Raw genomic sequence first — 27,347 nt, 5'->3', positions numbered from 1 at the left:
AAGTATAAGGAATGGAACATTCTGCAGTGGTAAGGATAATGTTTGTAAGATATTCCACTGGTCATCACAACTGGGGAATCTTGTTCGTCAAAGATCACCAGGGAGGAGTAAAGCCTCCCATAGACATTAATAAGCTGCCATTTGGGGGGGGGGGGGGTACCTAGGTGGGGTAGGAGTCAGCAAGTGGATAACACACAGGAAATGGTCACTCGAGTATGTGTCACGGAGAATGGACCACTTGAAACAATGGGCAAGCTGGGCAGTGCAGAAGGCTAAGTCCAAATGTGAATAGGTTTGCAAGGAGTATGGAAGGAATGTGGGCGCTCGGAGTATGGAAGGAATGTGGGCGCTCGGAGTCTGGAAGGAATGTGGGTGCTCGGAGTCTGGAAGGAATGTGGCCGCTCGGAGTCTGGAAGGAATGTGGGCGCTCGGAGTCTGGAAGGAATGTGGGCGCTCGGAGTCTGGAAGGAATGTGGGCGCTCCTGAGTTAAGGTGGAAGAGGTTATTTGATTAAGAAGTCAGCCAAGAGGGCACCTCGCAGGCAGATTCTGGGAGAACCCCAAAGGGGATGGAGTGCACTGAAGTCACCAAGCACCAGAATGGGCTGAGGTAGCTGTCCAATAAGGTGGTGAGGTAGCTGCCCAATAAGCTGGAGGAAGTCTGCCCTCGTGACATTGAATGGTGGAGGGATTTAAATGGTACAAAGGGAAAAGGTCAAGTATGGTAGAAAAAGGCAAACTGCAACAGCTAGGAGATGGGTAGTCAGGGAGATGTATTGACTATGAACGTCCTCCTGTATGAGCAGTATGATTCCCCCATGAATTGGAATGCCAACCTGGGGGGGGGGGGGGGGGGGGTCAAAATGGACCGGGAGGGAATGTGAGAATGTGAAAGCTCAAAGAGGTTGTGAGGATGCATTTTTCTTCTATCTTGAAGTCATGGAATAAGTGGATGCTGTGATTTTGAAAGCAGCTGTAAATCCTCTTTGTTGGATCAAAGGTCATGAACGGAGAGCCATGATGAGGAAAAAATGAAGGGGTGTCACCTTGGCAGCTGCTGAGTGCCAGCTTGCAAAGACTCACGTCTACAGGGCACTGAGGCAGGAGCATTGTGCTCTATGAGGTACATAGAAGCATCGGCTTTCTTCTGCTGTCACCCTGTGGAGTTCAGCACAGAAAATTGTTGGTGGTGTGCAATGGCGACACAGAGGCCAGTCATATCACGTGTTGGCACTGTCGAACAGGATTTTTGAGTCGGCAAAGGAGAAGGCTGTTTGCCTTTGTTTGACTTCCTCAGCCTTTGTGGTTAAAAGAGGAAGACTCAGTGTTGGTTGGCTGGAGAGACGCTGGAAGTCTCTACATGAGTATTCCTTCTGTCTTTTCCAGCCTGCCGGTTGTGTAGCTGGTGACTGCCCCATGAGGCGAGAGTTTGATGGCTTGTTACACACCTAGACGAGGAGATGGCAATGCTTTCATGCCACTGGGCAATTGCACAACCTTGGAGCTGAATTTGATGTCACTCATCTGCTTGGCCATGTCCATCATGGAGCAATATGTAGCAAGTACAGTACTGTGAGTGTTAGATGGTAGAATGCAGGGTTTGCAACTAGCCAATAAATAGTGAGCGACCGGATAAGGTACTTTTCCCATTACCCGAACCTCCTGGCCAGCCCGCTCGTCAAGATAAGTGGGACAACCTCGAGAGGAGGCAGCATGGTTGCCATTGCAGTTGATATAGTGAGGAGGAGGAGGCGGACAATCGCCCTCGTGTGCATATCTACCACAGGTTACACATTTGGCCAGGTGTTGACAAGACATTAGAGTGTGGTTGAAATGATGACACTGGTAGCAGTGCATCGTGTTCAGAATGTACGGTTGGACTATGATAACTTCATAGCCTGCTTTGATCTTGGACTGAGGCACCACTCTATCAAAGGTGAGAAAAAGAGAGCTTGTGGGCACTCAGGAGGCATCTACCTTTTTCACCACCTGATGGATGCCAATGACACACTGATCAGAGAGATACGTTTGGATTTAAGCCTTGGTCAGACCGTTGAGCAGCCTAGTCTACATAACATCATGGGAATAATTCAGAGTGCTATGGGCCATGGCATGAACAGGATAGCAGTGGAGACCTCTGAATCGGGAGTTTCATTCTGTTTATGTGGAATGCAAAGATGATGATTGGTTCATTGTGAGAAAATGCCCCATGATTGCCAGCATCACCAATGGTGCACTGCTTCCAACGGGGGCCCCCTTCACAAGGGGGCACACTCACCTTGGGTGATTGTCCACACCTCATGTCACACCTCTGAACATCTGACAGAGGGACCAATTTGGGAAGATTGCAGCTCAGGCAGTCATCACTCCTTGGGCCTGGCCTGTACCAAGGAGTACATGCCAACCCTACCTGTTGACCTGGGGCTGGGAATTATGCATTACCCAGACACCTGTTATGCATCAGATGCATGGTCCAGCCTTCAGGAGCACACAGAGAAAGAAGAAGAAAGAGGAGCCTCAAATGCCAAAGCAGAGGAAGGATAGGAGAAGGTGAATGAAGAAAGGAAAAAGGAATGAAAAACAGTGGTGAATCTGTTCTTTTGTCAGCTACGAACAATGCGGAATATTCCTATAAGCATCGCAGACATGTTCCCCAAGGGAAGAGAAAAAGAACAGCAAGAGGATAGACATGCACATAAGGGAAATGCACAGAAGGGAAATATGCTGCAAAGGCTGTGGCCCTGTGGTAGCCAAGCAGGAACCTGCCAAAGATCGATGAGCCCCCTGGTGGAGAGAAGGCTGGACAGAGCTTGTGCATGTAAATGATGCTTACCTGATAACACCTATTTCTGACAGCTGGTGCTGTTAAAAGGGTACAGGCACAGCTGTGGACAACCCATCCCCGTGACTGTAGAGCTACAGTAACTTTAGGGTCATCTGATGGCCCAAACCCCAATAAAAGCCGTAAATAATTTGAGAACACTAATGCTGTGCATCATGGAAAATTTTCTTAATATGTGGGATCAGCTTGCAGGAGTGTAGATTGAGAGTAAACCCTGTAATGAGGTGTACTAGCAGTGAGATTAGTGTTACACTTGACATCAAAGTTCGTATTATGTACTAGCTGAAATGAAAGAATATTTTTATCTTTGCAGTAAAGTAATGCATGGTGTATGAAGAAAGCATAACACAGAAAGCTAATGAGCACAGGCAAGACAGTATTTCTTGCTAAAAGAAGTTTAGTTGGATGAAATGTAGGTCTTCATTTGATAAAGAAATTTCCAATATATTTTTGGAGCACTGCATTGTAGGGAACAAAAGAGAATCAGTGACTGGGGGCATATGGGAAAGAAAGGAATCAAAGCATTTGAGACATGGTGCTACATTCGACATTGCAACTTTAATGGACTGATAAAAAATTAAGAAGTGAGGAAGATAGGGTTATGTGTCCTTGGGTCTTGCCACCCACCTGGCCTTAATTTATGTTAATTTCTTTGGTCTCAACATTTCTTTTCAGTAACTAGTCCTTTCTTCATTACTGTTCAGTTTTCTAAATCTTTTATTTTTAGAATTGGTCTATCCCCTTCCTCCTCCCCACCTCTACTACATATGATGCACTTAGCTTTATGCTCTTATTAACTTGTGCACAATGTTCTGTTAGTAATCTCTGTCTTGTGTATTATCCTATTTTCCACCTTCAAACTCTCAGGATTTTTAATCTTGTCCAGTGTGGTCCTGAACATTCAATTTTTTCTTCTCATCCCATCTGGAAAGTCTCCCCTGATCTAGGTGACATTTCCAAACTCTCCCCATTTCTCAAACCTTACCAGTCCTTTCCCTTCACCCTCTTTCTCCCCTTTCATCAGAGGAAGGAGCCCCTGGCTCCAAAAGCTTGCAAATTTGTGCTCCTGCCACTGCTTGGTGGGTAGTTTTTATTTATCCAGTTACATGATTTTGCTGGAGAGACACACAACATCACTGTACCAGTTCTACACTAATTAGTTTGTGCTTTTCAGGGGATTTCGGATAAGGGGGTAGCTAATATTTTGCATGGTAGGCTTAGTTATTACTGCAATCAATCATGCTAATAGGAAAAGAAACTGGAGTTAAGACGATGATGACTACAAGTAACCATCCAAGGTTTCCAGGTAACACACAATATTTAAAAAAAAAAACTACATTATTATGTCAAATGTTTAATACCTTCCTGAAGATGTGTGTCCATGATGTTGTAGAGGTAAAACTTTTGTTCAGGGATGGAGTTCACAACTAAGTATTGCTTGTCTTAAGTTTCAACCATGGCCACAACAACAAAGTTCCACCCATGATGTACGTGGGTGTTGAACCAATACTCCAATACCCTAAATCAGATAAAAATAAATAAAAACCACATTAATCTAATAGAAACTGTTTCTAAATTCAAGTAAATGTATGTTCAGTGCACGAAAATACTTGTTAAATACAATTACTGCATCTTAATGCTGAACAGATGCTAGGGAAAACAACTCTCAAGGAAACTTTGTTCTTCATAAGAATACAAGCAACCTTTCCTTCAGGACGAGTTGACCACGAATCTTTCAAACTGGAGGTATCTGCATAGTATATACGGTTTACTTCACTATCATTGTTCTTTTTGAGAGTGTTGTATTCCCTGTGCATTTGACATGTATGCTTCTACAGTACTGAAGTTAAATTGTTAACATTAACAGCATATATCTCTGGCTTTACATGCAAAATTTTCTAGCAGTAATACTTTACCTATTGATGCAATTATAGGTCCAACAGCTCTGGCTAACGCTCCTAATGATCTGAAGATGCCCATAACAGTTCCTTTCTGGTCATGAGACCCATATTTTGAGGCTAGTGTCATCATACAAGGGACAACCATTGCTGTGGCTGAAATTAATAGGAATGTGTAAACCAAACAGAAATGAAATGATTGATAGTTTAAAGTACTAGGTACATAAGAAAGACACCAAATGAAAGTAAAAATCGGCACGAGATACAAATATACGGGGTATTAATGGTAACTGTTTACAACATACCACAGTGATTTACAGGAAGCAGATACTAACAATTTCACAGGGACACTTGTTATCCATGAAGTGGGGGAGACTACCACAAACTGGCCTACAAAACCCACTCAAGCAACAGCACATGTACAAGATTTTTAGTATTCTTGCTATCAACACAAAAATTGTTGGTCCAACAGAAAAAATGAAGAAGACTTTTTTCATAGGAATTTTAATGTAGTTTAATTTTGAACTGAATACATGAATTATTTCCCATGTTCAATTTTTACGGTTTTTTTTTTTCTGGGCTTTTATCATGTCAGACCCTAAGTCATGCACTTAAAATGCGTAAAACTGACATTTGTGTGAGTTTTAATAGAATAAAATGAACAATTAAATTATTCTGTATGTATGGTGCTCTTACTATGTAAGTACTGTGCTTGTAGAGGTTAAGCTGAGATCAAATTGTAAACATAATTAGTTTATGCAAACATGTTTAGAAAAGTCTTTTGTCTTTCAGTACCCTCATGGGAAAGCTTAAATTAATTATGTTAACAGAATAGCTAACTGATCTGAGGCAGTAGCAGCCCAGTCATAGGAGGGAGAGCCATGAACTACCTGACTACTGAGAGACGGGGGGTTCGAGTGTTGGGGTGAGGTTGCATCTGAAGGGGCCACTTCTCTATTCTTTTTCTTGAATAACTCAAACATAAAGCTACTTTAAAATTCCTAAAGAAAATGTCTAGTTCATTTTGTTCATCGGGGCCAATAGCTTGCATGCAGAGAGCAAGCGCCATATTTAACATGTTACAGCACGCAAACTAATTACCATAAGAGTGTCAAACTTGGTAGTATTAATGTCAAGGACATCGGAAAGAGAAATAATGCAGAATCAATTCAACGGAAACACTGTTAATGTGCTGCTACAGTACATTATACCATTACATAACAGTACCATTACTGCTACAAAAGGCACTCAATATGACACCCAACAGAGTCCACAAGAGTCTGAAAGCGCAGGATATCATTCTGCATAGCAGAACGAAGCATGTCCATAGGTATGCTGGCTACCTCTCTTCATATGCTGTGCTTCAGATCAGCGAATGTGTGAATGTTCCCCTAGTAAACCTTGTCATTCAGGTAGCTCCACAACCAGAAATCACAGGAAATGAGATCAGGTGATCTTGCCGGCCAAGCATTTGGAAATGGTCAGCTGATAACTTGATCGCTTCCAAATGTGTTTCAGAGAAGCAGGTGAACTTCAAGAGTTATAAGTGGTGGGGCCCTATCTTGCATGAAAATTGTTGAGTTAATCCATCTTTCTCCTGTAGGCTTGGGATGACACGCTGGAAAAGCATTTCACAGTAATGTTGGCCAGGCACACTGCACATATTTGGTCCTTGAGTGCCAGCCTGTTCAAAAAGACTTTGCCAGTGATGAACATAGCCGTGAAGCCGTATCATACCGTGATGTGTTCACCCTACAATCCACAACTCTGTTTATTGCACCCGCCAGAGAAAAATGAGCTTTGTCTGTCCACAGAATGGTCCAGAGCCAGCCGTAGTCAACTTCAGTTCTTGTGAGAAAGTGGAGAGCAAAGTCAACACGTCTTTGTGCATCCTGTGATGGAAGCTGCTGTACGATATGGATCTTGTAAGGATATCATTTGAGAATGGTTCGAAGCACCTTCCATACTATAGACCACACGATATTCAACTGTGATGACACAGCACGTGCACTGCCTGACAATTGGGAATTGCTTGCAGCCTTGCCTGCCATGGCAACTGCGATTTCATCAACCAACTGTGGTGCAAACAGTCGTCAGCCTCTTCCCGGAGTGCAGCCCAGTTCTCCAGTTGATTCAGATTTCTGCACCATGCGGTGCACAGCACATGGAGGTAGAGGATACTTCCGTAATCCTTTCAGCTGGTGATATTCTCGAAGTGCAGCTGCAGCATTACTGTTGTTTTGATAATAAAGCTTCACAAATAATGCCCTGCTTCTTTTGTCCAAGCTCATGTTGATATGTCAACAAGTGCACTACAACTTTCAGTTGTGTGAGACTGAGTCACAATGACTGATCATGGCATCTGGTGGCCATAGTTGGAACTGGGTGGTGGCACTGTGATGCATGGCAATCATGCACCCCATACTCTGGACATTAATGCTATCAAGTTTGGTAATTGTTTGGTAATTAGTTTCCACATTACAACATATTAAATAGAAAAGTTTAATTACAACCATTCGGTACTCTTACAAGGACCATCACTGGCTGAGGAAAGTGTTAATTTGTTGGAAACCAATGTGTTGCTGGTAACGGCTGATAGCATTCTTGGAAATTTTATCTGGTTGAGTTCAGTATACTTCATGGCTGCATGGTTGCTTTGTATTCCAGCTGCCCAAAGCCTGCACTAAACTGTCCTCTGACCCAGCAAACACTGGGTGTAAACAGATTTTTTTTCCATGATGTGTTAACCACATCACTATCCTGTTGTAATATTAACACCCATGAAGTCCAGTTCTCCCAGCTGCTATATTCTCCAGTTTTCTCGTATTGTATTCACTACCACACTGTGCTCTTAGGAACGTCGTACTGTACCCAGCCTCTGACACTGACGAAGTCTCATCCTTCAGAAGAGTAATGATATGGTTACTAATAGTCTGTTGAAAGTGAGGCATCACTCATCAGGTAAGTTGCTCGACTCAAAGCAAAACAGTCCAGGAATTTCATTTTGCATCCTATACTGCCTTAGAATGAATGAGATGCTTATAGTTATGTGTAAATCACTGTGTCTGACTGTAACGCACATATGCTGGACACAACCTGACAGTCATATGGGGCACACTATTTTACAAAGAAAACACTGCACAATAGCTTTACACTTTGGAAGAGGTGTCCCTAATAATGAAGTTTAAACACTTTAATGTTTTTGATGCTTGTCCACATGGACCCCTTTTGGAACAACAAATTTCAGAAGCTGTATGGGAACACGAACTGCATTTTGTGTAGCTGAGTGAGTACTGTGCCACAACTTATGCGGGGTAATGAACTATTAATGTGTTGACTGGCATAACATCGTCACAGAGGTAAGCTGTTACCAGCCTAAAGTCCAGGTACCATTACACAATAAGGCATATTCAGAGTCAAGAGCACTCTGAGGATGCTGACAAAGTGGAATACAACAGCCAGCACCACTGAAAGCCAGTTTGTGAAACCTTAACAGCCCTGGCAGGGCTCCAGCAGGAGCTAACTAAACAGGGCAAATGAAGTCATTAGCACCCAATAGCAATGCCCTGCTGCTCCAGCCTGCTGTGAGTTTCAGGAGGAAGGGAGTGCCACAATTTGAGAAATACTAACCAACCAGCTCACACAATTTTCTTAAATTGTCTACCTGTCCATAATGTAGGTTTTTTATGTCGATAAATCTCCTTCCTCCTTCCTTTCTGCTTAATGTGAATCTTTCTGTTGCTGAATGTATGTGATGTATTCTATACTTGTGGCATTGTGATCGTGTAAGTGTATTGAGTGCTTCTAGGTCTGTGTTACTCCATTTCACTACTCCAAATGAGTAGGTCAATATTGGTATAGCATAAGTATTTATAGCTTTTGTCTTGTTTCTTGCTGTCAATTCTGTTATCAGTATTTTTGTTAGTCTTTGCCTATACTTTTCTTTTAGTTCTTCTTTAATATTTGTATTATCTATTCCTATTTTTTGTCTGTATCCTAGATATTTATAGGCATCTGTTTTTTCCATCGCTTCTATGGAGCCACTGTGGTTATTCAATATGTAATCTTCTTGTTTAGTGTGTTTTCCCTTGACTATGCTATTTTTCTTACATTTGTCTGTTCCAAAAGCCATATTTATATCATTGCTGAATACTTCTGTTATCTTTAGTAATTGGTTGAGTTGTTGATTGGTTGCTGCCAGTAGTTTTAGATCATCCATGTATAGCAAATGTGTGATTTTGTGTGGGTATGTTCCAGTAATATTATATCCATAATTTGTATTATTTAGCATGTTGGATAGTGGGTTCAGAGCAAGACAGAACCAGAAAGAACTTAATGAGTCTCCTTGGTATATTCCACGCTTAATCTGTATTGGCTGTGATGTGATGTTATCTGAATTTGTTTGGATATTAAGTGTGGTTTTCCAGTTTTTCATTACTATGTTTAGAAACTGTATCAATTTAGGATCTACTTTGTATATTTCCAATATCTGTAGTAACCATGAGTGGGGTACACTATCAACGGCTTTTTGGTAATCAATGTATGCGTAGTGTAGTGACCTTTGTTTAGTTTTAGCTTGATATGTCACCTCTGTATCTATTATCAGTTGCTCTTTACATCCTCGTGCTCCTTTGCAGCAGCCTTTTTGTTCTTCATTTATAATTTTGTTCTGTGTTGTATGTGTCATTAATTTCTGCATAATGACTGAAGTTAATATTTTGTAGATTGTTGGTAGGCATGTTATGGGGCGATATTTAGCTGGGTTTGCTGTGCCTGCTTGATCTTTAGGTTTCAGATAGGTTATTCCATGTGCAAGTGTATCAGGGAATGTGTATGGGTCTGCAATGTAACTGTTAAATAATTTAGTTAGATGTGAATGTGTTGAGGTGAACTTCTTTAGCCAGTAATTTGCTATTTTATCATTTCCAGGGGCTTTCCAATTGTGTGTAGAATTAATTGCTCGGGTGACTTCATGTTGCAAAATTAGCACTTCAGGCATTTGTGGTATCATCTTGTATGTGTCTGTTTCTGCTTGTATCCACCGTGCATGCCTGTTATGTTGTACCGGGTTTGACCATATGTTGCTCCAGAAGTGTTCCATGTCTGTTATGTTTGGTGGATTGTCTATTTTAATGTGTGTGTTATCTATTGTTTAGTAAAATCTCTTTTGGTTTGTGTTCAATGTTTGGTTTTGTTTCCTTCTATTTTCACTTTTTTTGTATCTTCTAAGTCGTTTGGCCAATGCTTGTAATTTCTGCTTCTTTTCATCTAATTGCTCTATTGCTTCTTGTTGTGAGATTTTACCTAACCTTTATCGTTTTTTGTCTGATATTTCATTTCTTATAAATTGTGTTAGCTGTCCGATGTCTTTTCTCAGTTTTTCTATTCTTATCTGTAGCCTGTGTTGCCATGCTGGTTTTGTGGGTTTCTTCTGTGTGTTGGTTTGAGCTGATCTCTGCCTAGTGTGTATATTTAGTGTAGTGAGTGCTCCTATATAAACCAGTAGTTTTAACTCTTCCATAGTTGTATTTTCGTTTATTTTGTTGTGTATGATTGTGTTGATAGTTTTTATTGTTGTTTCGACTTGTGGGTTATTTGGCGGTCTATGCAAGAATGGTCTGATGTCTGTATTTGTGTCTTTGTATTCTATATATGTCAGCTGAAATTTCTCTTCTATATCTAACACATGTGTCTCTTCGTGTTCTATTTGTGCTTGTTCTGGTGGCTGTCTTGAGATTTCGTTTTCCTCTGATTGTTTAATTGATGCGTGTTGGTCTTTGTTTGTTTGCTCTGGGATGTTTGAGTCCATTACTGTATTTTCTTCTTCTTCTGATTGCACATTATTTTGTTCCAGTATTTGTTGTACTTGTTGTTTGATGTTTTCTAATTCTGACTGGGGTATCCTGTTATTTTTTATTATTACACGGATCTGATCAGCTAGTCATTGTTCTGTTAAAAATTTTAATTCCGGGTATCTGGTAATAAATGTTGTGTATACTTGTGATATGTATCGAGTTGTGTTGGTTCCTAGGTTTGTTGCTTGGTAATAACAGAACATGAGGTGTCGATTAACTTCATCTGACCATCTCATCCTCTGTCTTTGTTTTCCTTCTAGGGTGGTTGCAGGAAGCATATCCTGCAAAACACCTCTATTTGGATTTAAATCATTTTCCAGTTGGCTAGCAGTGTCGTTACCATTGTGGGCGGGCATAGGGTTCAAGCGTCGTCCCCGACCATGACGGCGCTTGTCCGAGGCTTCTTTAGTTCTGTCCTGAACCAAGTAATCACACTAAATGGGGGTTAGCCCTATTAGTGGTTTGTTCTTTTCGTCGCCTTTTACGACTGGCAGAACATACCAGAGCCCTATTCTTTTCCCGGGCCCCCACGGGATTTTTTATTATTATTATTATTATTATTATTGTTATTATGAGATGACCTTCACTGTATAATTGTACAGCTAATTTCAAGTGAACATTACAATAACAGTCCAATACCATATACTGTGTCTAGTGAAGTGGGTATCATATAGTTCTCTGTGTCCTGAAGTCTATATAAGGAAATGTGACATTCCAGATTTATCACAAAGTACAATCCTAATTCTTAACTGACTGACACCATTAATGAACCTGTGCCTTGTTGTGACAGTGCCACGACATTCAAAAGTGCCGCTACGTTAGTACACGAACACGGCGATAGAGGCGCTCCGCAGCTCGGCCGAGCGCGGGAGCGCCACCTGGTTATGAACGGCGCCGGCCGCATGTCACGGCCCGGCAGTCGAGTGACAGATACGGAGTTAGTAACATGTAACCCGCGAGTGTTTCTACTTTTGTATCTCCACGCACATTATTAGTGATTAAAGGTTATAACACTTTTTGGCGACGAGGTCGGATATTTTTTTTTTCCCCTGCGTTGTGGACTTGTGTGTTCGTGTCGGGGCAGACATGGAACAGCTTATGCAAGCGCTTATTGACCAACAAACACAGCTGACGGCTGCTATTCAGGCGCAACAAACACAGCTGACGGCTGCTATTCAGGCGTTGTCGACGTCGCTTACTCATCGTCTGTCTTCCTCTTCTCCGCCTCCGTTTCCCCCTTATGACGAGGCCACTGAAGACTGGGAGGATTATGAGAAGCGTTTGCGGCAACACTTCTTGGCTTTCGGTGTTGTCGACGCTCCTATGTGTAAGTCGTTATTTCTATCTTGGATTTCCCCACGGATCTATCAGCTGTTATCTCAGTTAGCCCCTCTGCGGGAACCTGCCTCTCTGTCCTTCCAAGAAATGTGTGCCTTATTGTCTAACTATTACCGAAAAAACACCCACGTCGTTGCCGCCCGCGTGGCTTTCTACCGGTGTCGTAAACAGCCCCATCAATCTTACCGGGCTTGGGCGGCGGAACTACACGGTCTGAGTCGGAAATGTCAGTTTGTCACGGACACTCATCATGAGTCTTACGCTGATTCCATGGTTCGGGACGCTATTTTACGGCTTGCTCCTGATAAAGAAGTTCGGCAACGTGCCTTACAATTGCCAAACCCGTCGTTGTCGGAAGTTCTCAGCATCGCTCAATCGTTTGAAGTGTCTCACGCTGCTGGTGCGCAAATAGACGCGTGGTGTGATGTAGGCGCTGTACACACCACTTTCGACGCAGACAATGTGCCTGTTTCACAGGAAAACGACGATGTGGCGGCGGTGCACTCGCGTCAACAGCGTCGCGTTGGGCCGCCACGCTCGCAGCGAAAACAGCAACCACAGAAGCAGGCTCGTTCCGCCCTTCCTTCTTGTCCACGTTGTTTCGTACAGCATGACAGAGCCGCGTGTCCAAAACGTTGGGCCACGTGTAATTCATGTAGGAAAAAAGGCCACATTGCTTCTGTGTGTCAGTCCCCTAAAGTTCCTGTCGACGAGGACGAGGCATCGGACATGGATGTTAACTGTGTGCTTTCTCAAACGAATAAGTTGTTTGTTACTGTTCGTGTTCTGGATAAAGACATTCGCATGCAAGTGGACACTGGCTCTGCAGTAACTCTCATTAATTCTCGCACGTATTTGGAGTTAGGCTCTCCTTCCTTGTCTCCAGTTACGCGAAATCTACGAACTTATAATAAGCAGAAAATTCCTATCGTTGGCCAGTTTGATGCTTCCACTGCCTACAAGTCTGTTGTTCGGCCCCTCACGTTTTATGTGGTGGATCATGCGGGCACTGAAAACCTGTTCGGTTATGATGCTTTCCAGTTGTTCGGGTTTTCCATTGATGATGATGTGCACCTCATATCTGAGGACATTCCGTATCAACAGCTGGATGGCTTGTGTTCTGAATTCTCGTCCGTGTTCTCTGCGGGTCTGGGTCGGGCCAAGGATTTTGAAGCCCACATTACTCTTAAACCTACGGCTCGCCCTAAGTTTTTCCGGGCACGCCCTATTCCGATGGCGTTGCGTGCGCCTGTCAAAGCTGAGATAGACCGGTTAACAGCTTCGGGGATTCTCCTTCCTGTTACCTCCAGCGAATGGGCATCGCCCGTCGTGGTGGTTTCTAAACCAAATGGGAGTCTGCGATTGTGTGGTGATTTTAAAGCCACTGTCAATGCTCAAAGCCTCATTGACACTTATCCTCTTCCCCGTCCTGAGGAGTTATTTACCAAGCTCGCTGGGGGCCAGTTCTTTTCCAAACTTGACTTATCGGAGGCGTACCATCAGTTGCCGCTGGACGCATCTTCCAAGGAATTTCTCGTCATCAACACTCCTTGTGGGTTGTATCAGTACCAGCGGTTACCATTTGGCGTCGCTAGCGCGCCGGCCATTTTTCAGCGGTTTTTGGAACAGCTCACGGCTTCCGTTCCCGGCTGCATCAACTACCTGGATGACATTGTTGTCACGGGGGCCTCCACTGAGGAGCACCTTCGCAATTTGCGTTCACTGTTTCGGGTTCTGCATTCAGCAGGGTTGAAGTGCAATCTGGACAAGTCTCAGTTCTTCCAACCCTCCATTGTGTATCTTGGTTTCCACTTGTCCCGTGAGGGTATACGTCCTCTACGACAGCACGTTGCGGCCATTACCGCTCTACCCCGGCCGTCTACGGTCAAAGAACTTCAGGCGTTTCTAGGCAAGGTTGCTTATTATCACAAATTCATTCCCTCCGCGGCGGCGGTGGCTCATCCTCTGCATCAGCTGTTACGCAAAAACGTTCCTTTCTGTTGGTCCGCCGAGTGTGAGCAGGCTTTTGTCCGCCTGAAGGCTCATTTGCAGTCGGCGCCTTGTCTTGCCACATTCCGTCCGGGTCAGCACTTGGTTCTGGCGACTGACGCGTCACAGTATGGCCTAGGGGCTGTTCTCGCCCATCGGTATGAGGATGGGTCGGAACGACCCATCGCCTACGCTTCCAAGACCCTCAACGATGCCCAACGGCGTTATTCTCAAATAGAAAAGGAGGCGCTCGCTATCGTTTATGCTCTGAAAAAGTTCAGCGTTTTTTTGTATGGTTCTAAGTTTCACCTCATCACCGACCACAAGCCGCTGGTCTCTCTGTTCAGCCCCTCGGCGTCGCTTCCGGATAAGGCAGCTCACCGCCTGCAACGTTGGGCCTTATACTTGTCTCGTTTTCACTATGAGATTCACTATCGCCCTACGGCCCAGCACGCCAACGCTGACGCGTTGTCGCGTTTGCCGATGGGCCCCGACCCGGTTTTCGATCGCGATGAACTCCTCTGTTTCCACATTGATGAGGAAGAACGTCGTGCGGTTGAGGGTTTTCCACTTACCGGTTCGCAGGTCGCGTCGGCTACTGCGCAGGATCCGGTCCTGCGTCAGGTGCTTGGTTTTGTTCAGCGGGGTTGGCCGGACAGGACCAAGGGCCAGGCGTCGGATCCCCTTCGCAACTACCATGCCTTGCGCCTTCGTCTGTCTGTTCGTGAGGGTGTTGTTCTTCTGGCCACGGATGGCGCATCTCCACGGGTTGTGGTGCCCGCCTCTCTTCGCAAAGCTGTTCTCAAACTATTGCATGAGGGCCATTGGGGGATTTCTCGGACTAAGTCCCTGGCCTGCAGGCACGTTTATTGGCCCGGTATCGATTCGGACATCGCCCACATGGTCGCTGCGTGTGCTCAGTGTGTTCAACAACTGGCTGCGCCTCGTACTCTGCCCTCTCCGTGGCCTGATCCGGCGCAGCCGTGGGAACGGGTGCATGCTGACTTTGCCGGCCCCTTCCTCGGCACTTATTGGCTACTGTTGATTGACGCCTTCTCGAAGTTTCCATTTGTTGTTCGCTGTCCGTCGCCCACCACTGCGGCGACGACGCTGGCTTTGTCAAAAATCTTTGCGCTAGAAGGTCTTCCATCCACGATTGTCACGGACAATGGCCCTCAGTTCTCTTCGCAGGCCTTCTGTGATTTTTGTACTGGACAAGGGATTCATCATGTTACAGCACCGCCCTTCCATCCGCAATCGAATGGGGAGGTCGAGCGCCTTGTCCGCACTTTCAAAAGCCAAATGAAAAAATTCCTTAGTGATTTTTCCACAGATGACGCTCTGTTGCAATTTCTGAGTTCTTATCGCTTCACGCCTCTGGGTGATCGCAGCCCTGCTGAACTCTTGCATGGCCGCCAACCGCGCACCCTACTGCATCTGCTTCACCCTGTCAGGCCTTGTACTGTGTCCCCTAGTGCGGGAAAATACCCGGTGGGCGCCGACGTGTGGGCACGGGGGTATGGATCTCGCCCTAAATGGATTCCAGGGGTGGTCCAGGCTCTTCGCGGCCGCCGGCTTTGTGAAATACGTACGGACGGCGGCATGGTTGTTCGTCATTACGACCAGATGCGCCCACGAGTGGTGGCCACGCCGGTACCACCGCCCCTTCTTTCGTCTCCACCAGTCCGAGAAGCCAGTCCTGTCGCTGCTGCCGATCTTCCGGGCGTGTTGTTGCCGCCGCCGTCGCTACCGCTTCCGAGTACGCCGGAACCGGCCCCAGTCGCGACGCCGCCTTCTCCGGGACCCATCTCGCTGGAGCACACCCCCCAGGTCCACGACACCTATGGATGCTGCTCCGGAGTTTTCACCCATCATCTCGTCCAGGAGGCACGTTCCACGCGCCAGCTTCCGTCCTGGACATTTTCGACCATAATCTCGTGTTTCTCCGCGGGATCTTCTCGGGACCTCCCAAGAGGCCATGGATGTCTCCGCACTGTCCGTGTCTCCACGAAAGTGAGCGTTTTTTTTTTCAAGGGGGGAAAAGTGTTGTGACAGTGCCACGACATTCAAAAGTGCCGCTACGTTAGTACACGAACACGGCGATAGAGGCGCTCCGCAGCTCGGCCGAGCGCGGGAGCGCCACCTGGTTATGAACGGCGCCGGCCGCATGTCACGGCCCGGCAGTCGAGTGACAGATACGGAGTTAGTAATATGTAACCCGCGAGTGTTTCTACTTTTGTATCTCCACGCACATTATTAGTGATTAAAGGTTATAACATGCCTATGCCAAATTAGTCATCATTTCATAAAATTATAGTGATCATTCTGTAACAGTAAGTAATTAGAGACTGAAGAAATGTTAGCATAAAAAAACAATACTTCTAATTAACAAAATGCTAATTTTAAAATCTGATAACAGAAAATCTCATTACTTTTGTGAAACAGCTTAAAAGTTATTACCAAGTGATGTACTTTCATTTCTTATTTATTTTTATGTTGTCCTTTGTAATTAATATTCTTTTTATTAAAATATCTAATTAACTCTCCATTATTTACACCACCCAACTTTTCAATTTCTAGAATTTGAAGCTATACTTGGGAGTTTTACGTATGTAATCAGATAAAGCACCTGTTCTGTAATCTCAATAAATGTTAGTAACAAAATCCATATTGTAACTTACTACAAAACAAAAATAATATGAAAGACCTTATTGCAATTAAAGTTCAGATTGATTTTCATATTTAAAACCACAGGTAACACTATAAAAATTATGTCATTCAATTTTGTATTTCATATCATATTCGGCTGTATTATCATTTTCTTCCCTTGTGTAAATTTTAATTATAACATCAAAATTGTACCAAATTAATAATGGGTTATTTTGAAATTCATTGTTTGAATTCTACATAAACAAACACAGCAATGCTGTCTCAGTGTTTTGTTGTTATGTGCTTTGGACAGTCGGTCTTTTGGTAATGCTGTTTATATCATGTGGAAAACAAACAATGATAAAATTGAAAATGTACCTGAATCTTTTATTTACCTAGTTTCCACATGCAAATACAGATCCAGGCAAATTTCAAAAGAAGAATTCGACAAGGTAGAGGCAGTAACAAAAACAAGAGGTCATGTATAATTTTAGTGTAACTTGCACTCATCTTGATACTGCTCACAGAGTTAAAAACTGTGTTTATTACAATAGAAACAACACTTAGATCATATCAGTTTGACTTTTGGGTATTTATTATTAAAGAGAGGGTGGTAGAGTTACAACTGGTACATATATTAGTCTTCAAAACTTCGTCATTTGTACCAGATTGTAACAAAAAGCTACAGGTATTCTCCACTTTAAATCCTTCCATGGCAGTTTTACCACTCAAAACATAGCACACACCAATTTCACAGTCGGACATGTCCATTTATACAAGCATCTGCATATTGTTGAGAACAAAATGTGATAAAGTATTTGTATAAAATGACATTTTAAATTATGGAATTCTTGTATGTCCTCTTTTTGAATGGTGAAAGTACAGAGGAAGGATTGAAAGAAAAGACTGAATTTATCCAAATAACTTTTTATTCATCACAATTCTGAGCAAAACCAAGAAATCTGAAGATGAATGTGAGACTGAGGAAAAATGTAATCTGGATATATAAACATGACTGTGCCTGTAAATAAAAATTATTTCATCATGCTGAAAAATATTCATAAGAATACTTCTTCAAAGGAAAATACTGAAGTAGATTAGGAAAGGATCACTGATTTTTTTTAGCACTCTTAGTACAATGGAGACCAAGTTTTGAAAAAAATAGCATATATTACGAGGGTTATATGAAAAGTAATGCCTCCACCTTTGTTAATTGGGTTTCGATGTGAATATTTTAATAAATCAAATGCAGAAATAATCCTTAGAATGTGATCTTTAATCACCAATATTCACTCCACATTATCACCAGTCAATTGGATACATTTCTGCCAATGATGAACAAGTTTTCTGAAGCTGTCACAGAAGATGTCAACACGCTGTTTCGCAACCACCGTCTCACAGTTCTCTCAATGTCTTCATCAGGAGCATAATGATCCCCACAGATCGTCTTTCATCATCGGGAACAGATGGAAGTCAGATGGTCTGGACTGTGTGGAGGATGCTGTATGGCGGTGAGATTCAGTCTCTGAAGTTTCTGCTGTGGTGCCACATGAAGTGTGTGGTTTGGCATTGACATGCTGCAGGGAAACATTTCCATTTTCCTTTTGGACACTTTTTAGCTGTTGTCGTAGAGTTCGCAGTGCTGTGATTTAACACTCTGTATTTGTTGTTTTTCCATGATCAAGGAAATCAACATGGATAACACCACCTGCGTCCCAGAACAATGGCCATGATTTTCCTGCTGAGGGCTGCATCTTTAAGTTCTTTGTCTGGGGCGAGTCTTTGTGTCGACATTCCATAAACTGATGTTTCGTCTCCAGGTCGTAATGGTGTACCCACATTTTGTCTCCTTTCACAATTCAATGGAGAAAGCCATCATCTTCATTCTCATAATGAGACGAGTTCCTGGCAAATTTCAAGTCTGTGTGCTTTGATTTAAGGAGTCAGCATCCGGGGTACCCGTCATGCACAGATCTTCCGAAAGCCAAGCAAAGCTATAATGTGACCCACACATTCTTGAGAAATGCTGATTGTGCTCGCAGTTTCTCTCCGAGTGATACAATGATCATCCTGAAACAACTGACAACATTTTTCTAGTGAAACTGTGGTTGCTGTCACAGGACATCCAACTCTGTCACGCAGGTCAGATGTTCCCACCTCAACACCATTAAACTTAAGTCGCCCAACGACACACAGTACTCACATCAACACAATCACCATAAACTGCTTTCATTCTCCGATGAATCTCCTTTGGGGGTGACATGTTTTGCTGTCAAGAATTCAATGACTGCACGTTACTTAAATCACATTGACCGACCGTCTGCGGAGTTTCCATACTTCACACTGTAACAACACAACCGTTCAATGCTAAGGCTTCCCGCCACGTACACCTGTAGAGAAGAGGCTACGGAACAAGCCAGTACCTGCCGCATACCAATGTTGCCAACTGTTGAAGAACGAAGGTGGAGGCATTACTTTTCAGTCAACCCTCATACATCCATAACTTTTGAGGATGCTTTCAATAATGTGAAACTGAATGAAATATTTTCCATCCATCAGCAATATAGCATTAGCTATGGGAGGGTAATCCCTTCTTTATGAGAAGCAAAAGGGAGTAATAAGCACTGACTGAATGGTACAAGAGATCAAGGTATAAGACATAGTTGCTTATTAGCACCATTAGTATTCAATTTGTCAATGGAGAGTTGTTTGTCAAAAACGAAAAATAAGCACAGTACGACTCACAGATGACACAGCAGTAGTCAACAAAGTTAACAGGAAGTGAGGCAGAACTTAATGAAATAGAGCATGTTTAATTTTTTTGGCTTACTAGTCATATGTATCAAATAGTGCAGTCAAGCCGTGTCAGGGTATACTTATTTAATGTGCAGTATTATGGGCAATGGATTACAACATGCTGAGACATGTGATATTATCTTATAGTGCAACAAGTTTTCTTGTCTCCAACTGACAGATTCAGTAACTTGAGGTTACAACACATCACCATATAAGGAAGATAAGCCCTTTACTTGCTTCTGATTCACTGTGGAAGAAAGAATAGTTCCCCTATTAAACAGACTGATCAAACAGAGCACATATCAAGTTTTGCAGATGTGCTGGGCATAGCTGTGCGTCTCCAAACAGTGCAGGATAGTGCATGTAAGAGCATTCATATTTTGTGTAACAGTACTGTAATTTTCTGTGAGCTTGTCAATTACTGACGTGAAGACAGTCATGGCAATTGTGAATAGTTTTTAAGCATTTCAGGCATAAGGGTTGTTGTTGCACTCAGTTCAAAATTGACATGACATCCTAAATGGTTAGTTAAGCATGCCCTGCCAACAGCCATGTAGCTCATTTCTTTGTAGCAATAAAATGTAGCACCAAGCGAGTGATTAATGAACAAATAGCCATGTGCTGCCTTCTGTGACAATGTGACAAAGGACATCATGAAGAACATTAGAATTTAGCAGCATGTGCCTGACTTAAATACACTCCTGGAAATTGAAATAAGAACACCGTGAATTCATTGTCCCAGGAAGGGGAAACTTTATTGACACATTCCTGGGGTCAGATACATCACATGATCACACTGACAGAACCACAGGCACATAGACACAGGCAACAGAGCATGCACAATGTGGGCACTAGTACAGTGTATATCCACCTTTCGCAGCAATGCAGGCTGCTATTCTCCCATGGAGACGATCGTACAGATGCTGGATGTAGTCCTGTGGAACGGCTTGCCATGCCATTTCCACCTGGCGCCTCAGTTGGACCAGCGTTCGTGCTGGACGTGCAGACCGCGTCAGACGACGCTTCATCCAGTCCCAAACATGCTCAATGGGAGACAGATCCGGAGATCTTGCTGGCCAGGGTAGTTGACTTACACCTTCTAGAGCACGTTGAGTGGCACGGGATACATGCGGACGTGCATTGTCCTGTTGGAACAGCAAGTTCCCTTGCCGGTCTAGGAATGGTAGAACGATGGGTTCGATGACGGTTTGGATGTACCGTGCACTATTCAGTGTCCCCTCGACGATCACCAGTGGTGTACGGCCAGTGTAGGAGATCGCTCCCCACACCATGATGCCGGGTGTTGGCCCTGTGTGCCTCGGTCGTATGCAGTCCTGATTGTGGCGCTCACCTGCACGGCGCCAAACACGCATACGACCATCATTGGCACCAAGGCAGAAGCGACTCTCATCGCTGAAGACGACACGTCTCCATTCGTCCCTCCATTCACGCCTGTCGTGACACCACTGGAGGCGGGTTGCACGATGTTGAGGCGTGAGCGGAAGACGGCCTAACGGTGGGCGGGACCGTAGCCCAGCTTCATGGAGACGGTTGCGAATGGTCCTCGCCGATACCCCAGGAGCAACAGTGTCCCTAATTTGCTGGGAAGTGGCGGTGCGGTCCCCTACGGCACTGCGTAGGATCCTATGGTCTTGGCGTGCATCCGTGCGTCGCTGCGGTCCGGTCCCAGGTCGACGGGCACGTGTACCTTCCGCCGACCACTGGCGACAACATCGATGTACTGTGGAGACCTCACGCCCCACGTGTTGAGCAATTCGGCGGTACGTCCACCCGGCCTCCCGCATGCCCACTATACGCCCTCGCTCAAAGTCCGTCAGCTGCACATACGGTTCACGTCCACACTGTCGCGGCATGCTACCAGTGTTAAAGACTGCGATGGAGCTCCGTATGCCACGGCACACTGGCTGACACTGACGGCGGCGGTGCACAAATGCTGCGCAGCTAGCGCCATTCGACGGCCAACACCGCGGTTCCTGGTGTGTCCGCTGTGCCGTGCGTGTGATCATTGCTTGTACAGCCCTCTCGCAGTGTCCGGAGCAAGTATGGTGGGTCTGACACACCGGTGTCAATGTGTTCTTTTTTCCATTTCCAGGAGTGTATGTTCACTGGTGACATCCCATTACAACCAATCACACTGTCATGTCCTTCGCTGTAGTATCATATGGTGTTACTTGCAAGGATGTCTCACAGTGTTCTAAGCATCAAATTATACTTAAAGATCTTTGTCAGACACACACACACACACACACACACACACACACACACACACACACACACACACACACACAGAGAGAGAGAGAGAGAGAGAGAGAGAGAGAGAGAGAGAGAGAGAGAAGGAAGAAAATCAACAATCTGAGCCTCCATTTAATATGAGGTGGATGGTGTATTGGATGAAATCTAAAATACGCAGGGTATGGATGTAATCAATGGCAGAGATGCATGCACATGCATGGTTTACAAATCATGCTCACTGTAGTCACTATTATTGTTACAGCCACTGTCAGTCAGCCAGCCAGTGTCTGTTCAGGCTCAGTGCAGTGTTTATTTGTTGTTGGTCATCTTTGTTCTGGGATTTTTCACCAGCAAAGTGTTAGTGCTTGAATGACAGCATTAGAATTACCTCTGTGCTACATAGGGCAATAGAATGCTGCAACATGAGCTGACTTTTTGCTTTTACAAAGATTGCAGGACTCTGCTACTGTGAACAGATTTTCTTCACAAAAAAAACAACTACTGATCCTTTTTTTCTGAGGATAAAATATGTACAGTAGTAAAAGTTGAGCGGTAGTTTATGTAATATGTGTGTGTTTACAGTCAGTGTGAGTTTCTACTAGAATATGATTTCTAAAAACAAACTATGTAATCACTGACTCATTAAAGAACTTTCGTTACTGTAATAATACTGCCAACAGTAAGTTCTGAATCTATTTTTAAATAAAAGTTCTCTGAAACTGTCATTCTTCGTGTAACTCGAGTTTTCCCAAATTCAAGCTCTAGTCAGTCTCAATTTCCTTGTGTTACTGGGATTTTACTGTGTTACATGAAGATACTTATGTATCTTGGATCACTGTGCATTGTTCATTGGACTACCACTGGCAGACAGGAACATTTCAGGTATGGAAGCCCCTATGAGAAGGAACTCTGGTAAAGAAAACTTGTTAATGTTTAATAATAAACTAGGGGAGAAAAAGTGGCCTTTATTATTGTATCTCGAGTAATAAAAGCTTCGAAAAATTCATAAATAGTTTTTTAGCTGAGACATTGCCACCTGGAAGCTGGGGCAATAAGTAAAAAGTTTATTAGAATGGATCACCAAGGGCATAACTTCCAGTGTAAGGAAATGGCAACTGCACAGTGAACTAAAAATTCTGATTTCACTGAATATGTTAGAGTTTAAAAAATATATATTTCAAAAGAATTTTCAATGCAGCAAAACCACTGGGAAATAATAGGATAATTTTAATCCATAAAACAAGACTAATGCTGTGCAGTCTGTCATTAAATCTTAATGTTGAAGCATGTAACCAAAGAATTTTGAAAGATTAACCTTGAACTACTATAAATCCACCTCAAACACCAATTAATTCTCTACAAATGTAACTAAGTCTGACATCAAATGTAATAGATTATCAGAATGAAGTAAGACCCTTATGCCTTGATGAAAATTCTGGATGCGTAAGAAAATTTTCAGAAGTTTCTGTGAAGGACATAGAAAATCAATATTGTTAAATACAAATTCTGCAGGCAGGGCTGGGATATCCACTAAAGTTATTAAAGCATAAAGTATGTGAAAGGCAACCACTAACCTATTGCCAACTTTTGTATGTAGGCACTACTCACACTTGCTTATGAGCTCTTGCTCTTGAGCAAGATACTGATGATACAAGTATAGTAATAACATCCAAAAACCAAGAACTAAGTGATGTTTTTCACAAAATTATTAAGTGGTTCTCAGCAAACGGACTCTCTTTAAATTTTGATAAAACACAGTATATACAGTTCCGTACAGTAAATGGCACAACTCCAGTAATAAATATAGACTTTGAACAGAAGTCTGTAGCTAAGGTAGAATTTTCAAAATTTTTAGGTGTGTCCATTGATGAGAGGTTAAACTGGAAGCAACACATTGATGGTCTGCTGAAACATCTGGGTTCAGCTATGTATGCTATTAGGGTTATTGCAAATTTTGGTGATAAAAATCTCAGTAAATTAGCTTACTATGCCTACTTTCATTCACTGCTTTCGTATGGCATCATATTCTGTGGTAATTCACCGTTGAGTAGAAAAGTATTCATTGCTCAAAAACGTGTAATCAGAATAATTGCTGGAGCCCACCCACGGTCATCCTGCAGGCATCTATTTAAGGATCTAGGGATCCTCACAGTAACCTCACATTATATATATATATATATATATATATATATATATATATATATATATATATATATATATATATATATATATATATATATATTCACTTATGAAATTTGTTGTTAATAATCCAACCCAGTTCAAAAGTAATAGTGTGCATAGCTATAACACCAGGAGAAAGGATGATCTTCACTATGCAGGGTTAAATCTGACTTTGCCACAGAAAGGGGTAAATTATGCTGCCACAAAAGTCTTTGGTCACCTTCCAAACAGCATCAAAAGCCTGACAGGTAGCCAACTAACATTTAAAAATAAATTAAAAGAATTTCTAGATGACAACTCCTTCTATTCACTGACTGAATTAGATATGAATTAAAACAAACTTAAACATTAGTGTCATGCAATATTTTGTGTAATGTAATATCTTTTACAGACATCTTTTATTAACTTGACATGTTCCACATCATTACGAAGTGTCGTATTCATGATCTATGGAACAAGTATTAATCTAATCTAATCAATAAACAACATAATTGCATACCAAATAGTTAAAACAGTTGATTAATGGTTTGAAGAGGGCTACTTCCCAGAGGTACTGAAATATGCTGAAGCTTAACCAAAAATGGGATCAAGGTAGGTCACAGGAAGTTGTTGTCCTATCCCAGTTTCATTCTCCCAGTCATATCTAAAATGTCTGAAACAGCTGCTGTTACCCAAATCCACAACTTTGTTGAAAAATATTCTATTACCCTAGGAAAAAGATTCAGTGAACAGTTTTGTTGAGAAAATAAGCACATCATATTAAACAAGAGCAAGAATGTGGCAGGGTTCTCGAGAGAGAGAGAGAGAGAGAGAGAGAGAGAGAGAGAGAGAGAGAGAGAGAGAGAGACACTTGCTTATACATAAACTTGACTAGTATGGTGTTAGGGGCAGTGCCTTACAAAGGCTTAAAACCTACTTATGGAATCAAAGGCAAAAAGTTAGCATTACCTTAAATTTAGCAAGTTATTATTCTGACTGGAAAATAATAATTCAGAGTGTCTCACAATGCTTCACACCAGTCCCAGTCCTATTTCTGTTTTATGTGAATGATTCACCATTAAATGACAAGTCTGCCTGAACAGGCCATGAAGGCCCAATGGTACCAACTGGCCACCATGTCATCCTCAGCCAATAGACGTCACTGGATGTGGATATCGAGGGGCATGTGGTCAGCACACCAGTTTCCCAGCCACACATCAGCATACAAGACCTGAGCCACTACTTCTCAATCAAGTAGCTCTACAGTAGGCCTCACAAGGGCTGAGTGCGCCCCACTTGCTAACAGCGCAAGGCTGATCGGATGGTCACCCATCTAAGTCCTAGCCCAGCCCGACAGCACTTAAATTCGGTGATCTAACGGGAACCGGTGATATAACTGCGGCACGGCTGTTGGCACACAAAATGACAGCTCCCCATTAATTCTGTTTGCAGACAACACTTTTCTGTTAGCTCAAAATCAGGATGCACAGAAAATTTCCTGAATTGCCAATCAATGTTCTCAGTACCTTAAAAAATTGGTTTCAGCTAAATGGGTTGAATCTAAATTTATCTCAGACTCACATGATATATGTTGTTGTGGCCTTCAGTCCAGAGACTGGTTTGATCCAGCTCTCCATGCTACTCTGCCCTGTGCAAGCTGCTTCATCTCCCCGTACCTACTGCAACCTACATCCTTCTGAATCTCTTTAGTGTATTCCTCTCTTGGTCTCCCTCTACAATTCTTACCCTGCACAGTGCCCTCCAATACTAAATTGGTGATCCCTTGGTGCCTCAGAATATGCCCTACCAACCGACCCTTTCTTCTAGTCAAGTTGTGCCACAAATTTCTCTTCTATTCAATTCTATTCAATACCTCCTCATTAGTTACGTGATCTACCCATCCAATCTTCAGCATTCTTCTGTAGCACCACATTTTGAAAGCTTCTATTCTCTTCTTGTCTAAACTATTTATCATCCACATTTCACTTCCATACATGGCTACACTCCATACAAATACTTTCAGAAACGACTTCCTGAAACTTAAATCTATACTCGATGCTAACAAATTTCTCTTCTTCAGAAACGCTTTCCTTGCAATTGCCAGTCTACATTTTATATCCTCTCTACTTTGACCATCATTAGTTATTTTGCTCCCCAAATAGCAAAACTTCTTTACTACTTTAAGCATCTCATTTCCTAATCTAATTCCTGCAGCATCACCCGATTTAATTCGACTACATTCCATTATCCTCATTCTGTTTTTGTTGATGTCCATCTTATATTCACCTTTCAAGACACCGTCCATTCCGTTCAGCTGCTCATCCAGGTCCTTTGCTGTCTCAGAGAATTACAATGTCATTGGCAAACCTCAAAGTTTTCATTTCTTCTCCAGGGATTTTAATTCCTACTCCGAATTTTTCTTTTGTTTCCTTTACTGTTTGCTCAATATAACATTGGGGATAGGCTACAACACTGTCTCACTCCCTTCCCAACCACTGCTTCCCTTTCATGTCCCTCGACTCTTATAACTGCCATCTGGTTTCTGCACAAATTGCAAATAACCATTTGCTCCCTATAATTTACCCCTGCCACCTTCAGAATTTGAAAGAGAATAGTCTGTCAACATTGTCAAAAGCTTTTACTATTACTACACATGCTAGAAACATAGGTTTGCCTTTCCTGGCAATCCAAACTGATCTTCCCTGAGGTTGGCTTCTACCAGTTTTTCCATTCGTCTGTAATGTGTTCGTGTTATATTTTGCAGCCGTGGCTTATTTAATTGATAGTTCGGTAATTTTCACATCTGTCAACACCTGGTTTCTTTGGGACTGGAATTATTATATTCTTCTTGAAGTCTGAGGGTATTTCACCTGTCTAATACATCTTGCTCACCAGATGGTATAGTTTTGTTGGCTTGGCTCTCCTAAGGCTGTCAGTAGTTCTAATGGAATGTTGTCTACTCCTGGGGACTTGTTTCGACTTAGGTCTTTCAGCGCTCTGTCAAACTCTTCACGCAGTATCGTATCCCTCATTTCATTTCATCTTCATCTACATCCTCTTCCATTTCCATAATATTGTCCTCAAATACATCGCCCTTGTATAGACCCTCTATATACTCCTTCCACCTTTCTGCTTTCCCTTCTTTTCTTAGAACTGGGTTTCCATCTGAGCTCTTGATATTCATACAAGTGGTTCTCTTTTCTCCAAAGGTCTCTCTAATTTTCCTGTAGGCAGTATCCATCTTACCCTTAGTGATATAAGCCTCTAAATCCTTAAATTTGTCCTCTATCCATCCCTGCTTAGCCATTTTGCATGTCCTGTCGATCTCATTTTTGACATGTTTGTATTCCTTTTTTGCCTGCTTCATTTATTGCATTTTTGTATTTTCTCCTTTCATAAATTAAATTCAGTATCTCTTCTGTTACCCAAGGATTTCTATTAGCACTCATCTTTTTACCTACTTGATCCTCTGCTGCCTTCACTATTTCATCTCTCAAATCTACCTGTTCTTCTTCTACTGTATTTCTTTCCTCTGTCCTTGTCAATCATTCTCTAATGCTCTCTCTGA

At 42.8% G+C, this 27,347-nt stretch overlaps 1 protein-coding gene across 6 annotated transcripts in view; it reads right to left on the bottom strand.

The window, feature by feature from the left end:
* Positions 1-27,347, bottom strand: part of LOC126481082 (major facilitator superfamily domain-containing protein 10) — a 159,113-nt gene that overhangs the window by 21,967 nt on the left and 109,799 nt on the right. For all 6 annotated transcript variants that reach the window (XM_050104575.1, XM_050104576.1, XM_050104577.1 and 3 more), the window contains 2 exons: positions 4,758-4,895; positions 4,203-4,360 (listed from right to left, as the gene is read on the bottom strand). In XM_050104575.1, coding sequence (XP_049960532.1) covers positions 4,269-4,360; positions 4,758-4,895 — 230 coding nt within the window. In that variant the 3' untranslated portion in view covers positions 4,203-4,268. The remainder of the gene's footprint in view (positions 1-4,202; positions 4,361-4,757; positions 4,896-27,347) is intronic.

This window comes from Schistocerca serialis, chromosome 5, assembly GCF_023864345.2.
Source record: "Schistocerca serialis cubense isolate TAMUIC-IGC-003099 chromosome 5, iqSchSeri2.2, whole genome shotgun sequence".
NCBI classification, from domain to species: Eukaryota; Metazoa; Arthropoda; class Insecta; order Orthoptera; family Acrididae; genus Schistocerca; species Schistocerca serialis.
The sequence above is the reverse complement of the archived record's forward strand: the minus strand, read 5'-3'. Positions and strand labels throughout refer to the sequence as shown.